Source organism: Lactuca serriola, chromosome 2, assembly GCF_051521515.1.
Source record: "Lactuca serriola cultivar US96UC23 chromosome 2, Lser_US96UC23_V15, whole genome shotgun sequence".
In the NCBI taxonomy this organism is placed as follows: domain Eukaryota; kingdom Viridiplantae; phylum Streptophyta; class Magnoliopsida; order Asterales; family Asteraceae; genus Lactuca; species Lactuca serriola.
In genome coordinates, this window is record NC_136409.1 from 230,958,368 (window position 1) to 230,969,599 (window position 11,232).

The 11,232-nt window shown below is 36.0% G+C and overlaps 2 protein-coding genes across 2 annotated transcripts; both read right to left on the reverse strand.

The window, feature by feature from the left end:
- Positions 1-1,852: 1,852 nt before the first annotated feature.
- LOC145088848 (scarecrow-like protein 8) lies at positions 1,853-4,068 on the reverse strand. Its single transcript, XM_079027280.1, has one exon. The coding sequence runs from the start codon at positions 3,855-3,857 to the stop codon at positions 2,016-2,018; it is 1,842 nt and encodes a 613-aa protein (XP_078883406.1). The 5' UTR covers positions 3,858-4,068; the 3' UTR covers positions 1,853-2,015.
- Positions 4,069-5,871: 1,803 nt separating this feature from the next.
- On the reverse strand, positions 5,872-7,935 carry LOC145090867 (protein FAR1-RELATED SEQUENCE 12-like). Its single transcript, XM_079028913.1, has 3 exons — positions 7,314-7,935; positions 6,978-7,227; positions 5,872-6,872 (listed from the first exon to the last, which is right to left on the reverse strand). The coding sequence occupies exons 1-3, from the start codon at positions 7,764-7,766 to the stop codon at positions 6,085-6,087; spliced, it is 1,491 nt and encodes a 496-aa protein (XP_078885039.1). The 5' UTR covers positions 7,767-7,935; the 3' UTR covers positions 5,872-6,084.
- Positions 7,936-11,232: the final 3,297 nt, after the last annotated feature.

Here is an 11,232-nt window from a genome sequence, read left to right on the forward strand (position 1 = left end):
TTCGATGGAGGCTGTTGGTGGTGTTAATAGTAAATGTGGCTAGTTCGATGGTGGTTTGTGGTTATTTTCAGTGAAAGATGTGAACTTTGAAGGGGGTAATGGATGGAGTGAAGTGAGGGGTGACGATGGTGCTCCGCTTTCCGATGGTGTTGGTCGTGGTCAGGTCTCTTATTCAACAAAATAGAAAAGCAATTAAAATAATTTTTAATAATTAAAAATATCATAAGTATAAAAAATAAAAGAAAAATGACATAATAGTCTTTTTATGCGTCACAGGGAATAAAAAAATTAGCAAATTTAAACCAACGGAAGATGAAACATGCAACTTCTAACGACTTGAAAGACGATCCAAGTTAATTTTTGAAAATAACGACTGAATATGGATTTTGACACATGCATGAAGAACGAATCGTATGATTTAGGTGTTGTTTGTTTTTTCTGAGGCAAAATGTCTGCAGTCTGCGGACCACATCTGTAGACCTCTTCAGTAGAAGAGGTGGACCAAACGTCTGCGGTTTGAAAAAAGAAGACTGTTTGTTTTTTTAACATCTGCGGGCTATTAAAATAAACTGAAATCTAAATAAACTGATTTTTTTAAACTTCAAATTGATTTTTTAATATTTTTATGACTTTTTTTTTTATAAATAATCGACGAATCTATATCAACTTTTATGTATTATTGTATAAAAAATAAAAATAAAAATGATATAAATTAACGTATATATTTTATAAAAACCAACAACTTTGGTTGCAAAGTTATAAGTAACATTATAATTAGTGATCAAAAAATTTGATACATAAATGGATGCAAATAAACTTTGATTTTTCAATTAAATCCATTAAAAAAGTACCATAAATATTTTCTCGAGAAATTGACGATATTGTATTAAATAATGTTTTACAAAATTTGGCAAAAAATATAAGAATATATTATGATTTTTTTGTCATATTTATATAAACAACTTCAACGACTATTATTATAATAAATTTTTATCTATAAATTTGTTAAAAATATAATGTTTGTATCGTCGAACGTTTTTTTAAGTTTTGTAATTTTTTTTTCAAATTGTTCATCATTAATAAAGTTGGAAAAAATATAAATTTAAAAAAATAAAAAAAAACTTGAAAAAAATAAAGATATATATGTTTTTTTAGGCTAGAAGATGTCTGAAGATGTTAGAAGACTCTGGTCCACGTCTGCGCCAAGAAGAGGGCGCGCAGACATTTTTAGGTCTGCAGTCTTCAAAAAAACAAACAGTCTGCGAAGGCTAATGTCTACGCGTGGTCTGCGCGGCGCAGACAGAAGAGGTCACGCATATCTGCGGACAAAAAACAAACACTACCTTACTCTTTTATAAAAATACAAGTATTTTTATATAATAATTCTACGTAAATGAAAACTAAATAAAAGCTAAATGCTTTTAGTTATCAACTTTTTTTTGTCAAACTTACCGTATATCTTTCATGTGGATCACGAAACTTTGGATACAATCATTCAATATTTCATCATACACGACCTTATGATTACAACCTTTCTTAAAATACCTACCAAAATGGAGCCCTTTATTTACCTAAGACATTTTACCATACAATACAAGCCATTTAGAGGGGTTGTGTGCCTAACAACCCTTGTACTCCCTTTTGGTTCATATTATAAGAACGTTATCTCTTTTACTCTAAAATAAATTATTTTTTAGATATAAAATTATTATAACAAATCATTACTGTAAGTGATAAAACGTGCACGTAGGACGGATGAAATGGGTACGAATGTGCATCAATATTCATTCTTTTATTAGTTTTACAAATAGTTAATAGTATACTATTAAAATTGATAAAGATAACAATGCACTAAAAAATAGAATAGAACTTGGTATTTATATTCCTACCCTTGGAGCTTCATTTTATACACATTAATCCCATAATCAAGTGCCACGTTTATTCGTTTTTGTTAGGTGGGATTACACAACATTAACTAACACTTAACACGATTAATTAATTAATCCATCTATAGGCTAATGCCAAGCAGAGACGACGGTAAGTGGCCGTCCCATCCACCCAAAGCTAATCCCACCGGAATCTTCTTTTACAGTAAAACCCAGGTTGCCACGTGTCCATGAATTCAGCTTTGACTTAAGCGACTCGGCGGTGAGTTGACTCACTGGTTTTGAATCAAACCCGGCCATTCTCAACCGGGCCCGCCATTTGCCGAACACTTCGCATCTTTCAACACGGTCCCTCCCTTCGCACGCAACCGAGTTAAAAATTCTCCGACTCAGTCCCTCCTCAATCTTGACTCGCTCTGGGTTGGTCCTTGGAATCGTCGCTTCTAACGAATTTAAAAAGGAGGTGTAATAACTAAACAAGTCGTTTACACGCGCCGTGAAGGAAGCGGTGTTCGCGTTCAGTTCCTGTTCCACTACCGTCACCACCGCCGGTGATAAGTCTTTCACCCGTCGGAGCACCTCGTCTCTCAGATTCTCAGTCGTCACGCTCTCGTCCGGCAACTTACTCAACTTGAAAGCGAAATTTACGGCCAAAACCTCCTCGTTTTCAATCGTTAAACCTTGCTTGTTGAGATCGGATAGTTTGAAATCCAAAACATTATAATAAAACAAAACACCCAATTTGTTAGAAAGTGATCTGAGTCCATCACCAACAAGCTTCAGTCTTTCAGAACCCCCATTACCGAAATCTTTAAAAGTTGTGAGCTTTAACGAAATGGGAATCACTCCGTCAATCTTACGCGCCGCGGCAATCTCGTGAAGTAAGTACACGTACTGAAGCCCATGACCAACATCAAAATCGACCACATGGATCCTTCTCTCGGGTCTACCCGAACCCAATAAAGCTTGCAGGATGACATTATTCGCCGCCATGAAAGCTATCTTGAAACACGGCGATTTGTCGTACAGCAATTGCGTTGACAAAATATGCTCTTTTCGGTACAACTCCGTGGCTGGGGAGGACTGTTCCTCCGCCGTGGAGTTCACGCTCACGCGCGATCGGAGAGCAGACGCCATATGAAAACCCAAGCGTTGTTCAGGAGTTCCAAGCGCGTTGGAAAATTGGTTAATGCGCGTGATTAGCTCCATCGCAATCTCTGATTTCCCGTCTGTTATTGCCTCGGCGGCGTCTGATATGAACTGCTTCGGAGAAACTGTCGCTGACGACGATGCAGATGATGACGTGGACGACGTCGTTGGAGAAGGTGCAACGGTATTATCTGGATTTTGTGCCTGAAGAGGATTCAGTAACTTCTGAATCGTTTCGGACCACTCGGTGTCTGTAATCACCGAAACAGCGTCGTGTTCTCCGTCGTCATCGTCTAACAAAAGCTCTTTCTCTAGTTCTTGTAAACGATTCAACATCTTTGTCTCCATTTCTTGATTCTTCGGCAGTTGTTTTGCAGGAGAGTAATCGTTAATCTGATAATTACTCATGACGCCGTTGAAGTTTGGCCGGAGTTGTTGAGGAATCTGACCACCGTATCTAGAAACAGACGACGAGGAGATACTAGAAACCGAAGAAACTTCCGGCGAAGATAAGAAATCCGTCTGTTGATTATACGCCCTTGGTTTCACGTTTCTCATGTAAACCGCAGCTTGTTGCCGGAGCTGGTGTTGCTGTTGGAATTCTGCCAACGATCGCTTTCCATCAAAGTCAGATCGTGACCCACCGACCGGCGACAAGGAATCGGAGAGAATACCAGCTAACGGAGACCTGTAATTCACTTGCTGGTTGTAATTACTTCTGTTAACATTCATCATGGACATAGATCTTCCGGATACGTTGCTTACACCGCCTCCGTTCGCATTGAAGAAATCTGGAAACCCGCCGGAAAACCCAGACGACATTATCACCGGAGGTAAATGGAATGAAGCTAAAAGGAAACGCTTTTAGTTTTACGAGGAAAAAATATTCATGGAGGGGGAAATTCAAAAGGGGTTTCGTGAATTTGATCGAAAAGCAAAATTGGATCAATTCTTGTATTTGATCATGAAGGTATGAGTATTGTTTGTTACAAGTGGCTTATAAAAAGCTTCCTTTTCTTGACGGGAGCCACGTATTACAATAAATATATTCTACACCATACGGTTGATTATTTAAATTATGAAATTCAATATAGACCGGTAATGTTTGATACACATAAATATTTACTGTTTAAAACTTATGATTTTTAGTTCTGCATAATTAATACTATAAATCTGCATAGTTAATAGGCAGTATGTTGTGTGTCGTTCATCTGTAACGTCGTCACGGTCGAAGGTTATTAGATATATAATTTAAGTTATTAAAATTGCGGTGCAGAAAAATTAAAAAAAAAAAAAATCGTAAAACCCAAAAAAAAAATGTCAGAGCGTTTGATAGAAATTCAATGATTTAGTGTTGAAATAAAGAGGGATAATTAGCTCTCTTAATATTTGATTATTACTGTGATATAATTCATACAATTGTAATAATACTCTATAACGTGACACCATTCAAAAATCAGCTACACATAGAACTCTATTTTAAACCCATAAATACACCAAATAGGATAAACTCATCATTGTAGACTTCAAATTCATATAAATCAATGATTTGTCCTACTATTTTTAAATGATAATAAATATAATAAAAAATTATTAGTTTTTATTAAATAGAGAATATGACTTATTAAGGTAATTAACTTTTCAGTATGTTTACATATGGGTAACTATATTTTTTTTGTACACATGTAGGTAACAAACTTGTTGAAAGTGTTTACATATGACCATTATGACCTGCTATAGCAGGTTAAATCCTAGATTTGAACGCTTTCAACAAATTCATTACCTAGATGTGTACAAAAAAAATATATCCAAATATGAACAAAACGAAAAGTAAAAATTAAATTACACGAATAGTCCCTGTGGTTTGGGGGAATTTGTGTTTTTGGTCCCTAACTTATTTTTTTAGAGTAAATTGCAAAAATGGTCCCTGTGGTATGCAAAATTTTGGGGTTTTAGTCCAAACCACGAGTTTTTTGGAACCATAGTCCTTTTGGAGTGGTTTCTATGTGGTTTTGGTCCCTGGACTTAACTCCCGTTAAGTTGGAACTGTTAAGCCCCCTCACGTGCCTCACACGTGAGGGTAATTTCGTCATTTCATGTCAGGGACCATTTTTGCATAAACGGTTTTTTGGATTAATTCCTTTTAAATACCCCCACTTCCTGCGATCTTCTTCCCCAACGTCTCTTTTCTTCTACCCTTCTTCTTCTTGAGCTCTGCTACAACAAAAATGGTGCTATATTTTTGTGGAAAAGTTGCTGTGGTGAAAACGTCTTGGACCCCTCTGAATCCAGGAAGGAGATTTTTTGCATGCCCTATGAATGATTCCGTTTGTGGGTTTATTGGGTGGCTTGATCCCCCAATGTGTGCTAGGTCTAAAGCCATCATACCTGGTCTGCTAAGAAATTTGAATTCAGTGCAGGAACGGTGCAATGAGTTGGTTAGAGGTATGAACATGCTACAAGATCAATGCAATGGACTAATATGCAGGAACAACATTTTGGTGGCAAATGTCAGAGCATTGAAGGATGATAATTTGAAGCTGAAAATGTACATGTTTGGAAGTTGGTTTTTCTTTGTGATTGTATTCTTTTATATTTGGTTTGTGTAGGGGTATACTCTGAAGGGTGTTTTGGTCATTTTTTTGTAATTTTATGTGATCAAGTTTGTAGTGACTTATGATGATAATGATATATGTACAATTTTATGATGCAAGTGTAATGAATGTTTTACCAAAATGGTATGAATGTATAAGAATTAACATATGAATAGAAATGGTATGAATGTGTTACCAAAATATATATATTTAGAACCAATTGTACATAACCAAAATGCATATTTCATTAAGATTTGTAATATAACAACCAAAGTTTCTAAACATAACAACCAAAGATTCTAAACATTACCAAAAGGGACACATTACCATACCTAAGATAACAACCAAGTTTTCATAACAACCAACCAAAAATTTTCAACAAAATATTGTAAATATAACAACCAAGTTTTCATAACCAACCAAAATCACAAAAAACTCCATGCATGCATGACACATTACTTCTTGGATTGATTCCCACCTTGCCCTTTACAGGTCCTAGAGTTGTGTCCCTTGTTCTTGCATTTGCTACAAATAACACTGATATGCTTCCTTGATAGCTTCTGCACTCCATCATTTGTTGGTTTTTGGGAACCTCCTTCTTGTGCAGCATTCACTCCATCACCTTGACTTGCCTTCTGCTTTTTGCTTAACCTTTCACCCTCACTTTGTCTTCTCTTTTTCTTAGGCCTTCCCACCTGAGTGCGATGTGGAGGATGGATTAGCTTTGTGGGACATTCACTTTTGGGCCACATGGATCTACCCTTAATTGGCTCCACCTTAAAAGAATAAGCCTTTTTCCATGTCTCTAGAAAATACACCTTGTGAACCCATTTGTAAATGTCAAGGTCAGCCTCTGGGTCTTTACTCATCTCATTCAGAGTTGCAATTGCATGTCTGCATGGAATTCCAATTAATTCCCATTTTCTGCAAGTGCATGTTTTGTTCCTAACATCAACCACATGTTGATCCTGCAAAGCTCCTGTGACTTGATACTTGTCTCCCCCATTCCACCTAGCAATGTATTGTGAAGCAACTGTTTTTCTTGCAGTTAGGATGTCTGTTGCTGTGGGTGTTAGTGGACCTTTAGCCTTTTTCATTTCCTTCATGACATTGCATATCCTCTTCATTAGATACTCCCTTATGAATTCTAAACATCCAATGACAGGTTTATCCCTTCCTTTCTCTATCTTCCCATTAAACACTTCACACATGTTTGATATCAACACATCAGAAACTGCTCTTCCTGTGTGTAAATTACCATTAAAAAACATTTAATACAATTCACATACAAGTAAAACAGTTCACTAAGTGAAAGACATAAGGATCAAATTGGAATATGTAGATTTACCTGAAAAATGACTCCTTGCCCAATGTTTAGGAGGAATTTGCTTCAACCATTCACATGCCTCCTTATCATACTGACTAAACTCCTTCATCAAATGTTTAAACTCAGGAATGGTGGTAGCTGATGCACACCTCCATAAGTGGTCCCTATACTCTGTTTGCCTCCATCTTTTCCTCATATTGTCATGAATATGTCTGATACAATATCTATGCTCAGCATTGGGAAAAATTTGCTCAACTGCAGTATGTAAACCCTGCAAAAATTAATTGTCAATCATTAGAATTAACTTACAACCACACTTTAAATGACCAAATGTATAAAAACTACTTCCAACTTTACCTTTTGCCTGTCACTTATGAAAGTAAAATTTGAGTTTCTTCCAAGGTCCAAGTCATCCCCAAGGTTATCTAAAAACCATTTCCAACTTTCTGTGTTTTCAGACTCAACAATCCCATATGCTAATGGGTAAATTCCATTATTGGGATCAAGACCAACTGCTGAAAGGACTTGCCCAGGGAATGGTCCTTTCATGAAGGCACCATCAAAACCTAATAAGTCCCTAAGGCATGCCTTGAACCCTTTTTTCAGTGGACCCAAGCACACATAAATTCTTCTAAACTGCCTAGTTGGGGAATCAGGGTTAGGCTCAGAACATACATCTATTTTCACTGTGGTGTCTGGGTTGGTGGCTTGAAGTTCGAGAACATAGTCCCTCAACAGTTCATACTGCTTTGTGTAGTCACCAGTTATATGCTTTCTTGCCTTATCCTTTGCCCTGAACACCTTGTCCATACTAACACCCACTTGGTAGGTCTTTTGAAAGTGATCTTGTATGGCTCTCAAAGGTATATCTGGATTCGCCTCAACTTGATCAAAGATTTTCTTGCTGATTAAAGAAGCAGTACAAGCCCTGAGTTTCCTTGTTTGCAAACATGTGTGAGTTTGGTTTAAGGTCCTTATAAACCAGTCGGATACAGGATTTGACCTAGATGCATGAATGTACCAACCACATGTTACTTTTTGTGTCTTTAATTCTTTACCCTTTCTTTTTGAAGTGGTAGCTTGACTACCCACTTGGCCTTTATTGGTGACAGGTACAACACCTCTACACTGTGCCCTAAGCCTTACATTGTCATTTTTTTTAAAGAAAAGATTCCTTCTTGATTCTAGTGCATGCAAATCAATTGCCTCCTTTAATTCTTTTTTACTATTAAATTTATCTCCAACTGAAAAAGATTGTTTATGTACTACCCCAAGACTGCACCTTTTTTCTTTTCTCAAATTCTTGATAAGAGCTCTTCTCTCTCTGTCTTGGTCGGATCCTTCATCCAAAGATTCAAATTCCTCATTGTTAATCACTTCCATATCTTCAGGTTCATGCCCACCTTCCACATCACTTTCAACATTGAGAGTGAAATCTCCCATGTCCACATCCACATCCTGTATATTGTTGTCAACATCCATTATGTCATCCCTATGATCTTCATCTTCTATTTGTCTCTCATCTTCTTCATACTCTGGATCACTATTTTCAGATTCATCATACTCTTCAAAATTTGGATCACTTTCTTGAGATTCATCATCCTCTTCATACTCTTGATTACCCTCTTCAGATTCTCCATCCCCTTCATACTCTGCATTATCATCATCACTCCCAATCAAATTTTCCATAAGGTTATCAAATAACTCATTCAATTGTTCATCAGCATTATTAACAGGGGGGTGTTGTAGCCTTCTTCATCAAAAGTTGATGCCTCTTGAACAACATTTGCAGCCTCCCTAACACCATCCATCTCATCAATATGAACACAAGTTGCTGCCTCCTGAACATTAGTTGAACCATCCAGATCATCATTCTTTTCCTTTGAAATGTGAACAACCTCATCAATATAATCTAAATTAAGCCTATTGCTACAAGAACTTTCACCTATTTTGGAATTCCCAACCCTACCCCTTCTATACTCTGGTGAGAAACTATCATTCTTACTCCCAAAAAGAATCAGAGACATGAACTCACCAATAGGCTCACCATTACCATGGTTCACATTTTTCATTGAAGAATCTGCATGAACTTGACCCTCAACTTCAGCCCCTTGATCATCATTTTCTGGTAATTCCTCAATGACAACTTTACCCTTTGCATTTGGTGACATGAAGTAAGTCAATAAATTTGTCTTTCCATGCTCTGTGTACACCTCAATCAACTTGTTATGTGCAATATATTTAGAAAGGTTGATCACATCCTGATCATTCCCTAAAGCTCTAAGACCAAATTGAAAGTCACCATTGGGTATCCTAAAATGGTAGTATATAACTGGGGATTCATCAGCGAATTCAGAATTCCGTGGGTCTGGGTAACCTAGGTCAAGCATTATGGCATCAAGTTCATGCACAGAAAACTCATCAATGTCCACATAATCAACATAACGCACTTCACCTCCAATGTACTTTATATCAGGTAATTTAGTAAATTTCCCACCGTGATGAAGCTTAATACTAAACCATGTGGGTGCACCAGCTAAAAATCAAAATTATACATATTAACAAAGTTAAAATTTTGCATTTTTTTGTTCTAAATCAATAAGAAAATGCAAAGTATAAAAGTTAAAGAAAACAGAGCAGCTTACCATATACAGTTGATACATCAACAACTTCGTGTTTTGGTCTGATATGCCACATTACGAACACCATTTCCTATTAAACGTATGCCCTTATATGTGTAGTGTCGATTATCTTGTTTAGATAAGCAACGAGGGTTTTTTGCAGGTTCAATGGAGCAGAAGCAAGAAGGAGGGAGTTGGGGAGTTGACGAGTGTTGGGGAAAGTAAATGAGGGGTAAATGTCAATTAATCCAAAAAACCGTTTATGCAAAAATGGTCCCTGACATGAAATGACGAAATTACCCTCACGTGTGAGGCACGTGAGGGGGCTTAACAGTTCCAACTTAACGGGAGTTAAGTCCAGGGACCAAAACCACATAGAAACCACTCCAAAAGGACTATGGTTCCAAAAAACTCGTGGTTTGGACTAAAACCCCAAAATTTTGCATACCACAAGGACCATTTTTGCAATTTACTCATTTTTTTAACTTTGATGATCCCTACTGTTTATTTTTGATGCGCGTTTGGTCCCTGCATTACCTAAAAAGACTATTGTGCCCTTATTAATTTATTTTTTAATTAATTTTCTTAATTATGTATTTATTTTTTACATATTTAAAAAAATTAATAGAACACACATATTTATATCTCCTCGGATGATTCCTACTGTTTATTTTTTAATTAATTTAATTTTTTAACTCGGATGGTCTCTACTGTTTAATTTTGTTACGAATTTGGTCTCTGTCTTACCTAAAAAGACTATTGTGTCCTTATTAATTTTTTTAATTAATTTTCTTGTTTATATACTTATAAAAAATAAATACATAAATAAGAAAATTAATTAAAAATTAATAAGGGAAAAATAGTATTTTTAGGTAAGACAGAGACCAAGCGCATAACAAAAATAAACAATAGGAATCATCCGAGTTAAAAAAATAACTTAATTAAAAATAAACAGTAGGGATCATCCGAGGAGATACAAATATGTGTGGTCTATTAATTTTTTTTAAATATGTAAAAAAATAAATACATAAATAAGAAAATTAATTAAAAAATAAATTAATAAGGGCACAATAGTCTTTTTAGGTAAGACAAGGACCAAACGTGCAACAAAAATAAACAGTAGGGACCATCTAAGTTAAAAAAAAGTTAGCGACCAAAAATATAAATTCCCCCAAACCACAGGGACCATTCGTGTAATTTAATTTTTACTTTTCGTTTTGTTCATATTTGGGTAATATTGATTTTTGGAAGTGAAACTGGAGAGCCAGATTCCACGGATCAAATACTTCATGGGTTTTTCCTCATCAAGTAATATTGGTTTTTGGAAGTGAAACTGCGTTAAAAAGTCGGTTCGGTTCAGTTCGGGTTTTTTATTAAAAATGGGAAAAGAAAACCAACGGTTTGGTCTGCTTTGTACACCTCTAGTTGTTGTAGAGCACAGAGTTAGAGGTCAATTTATAGCATTTGAGTAAAAACATGCACCATCCTTACACAAAACTGTCTCTTAAAAACAAATAGTGTCTGCTTTATAGGCATCAATGATAGAGTTGAGAAGCTGGTAACTGGTTAAGTTTTTGTTAATGATGTCAAATTGAGAGTTGAGATGAGAGTTAATACATGTAGTTTTATAAAAGAAATGTAGCAGCAGATGCAGA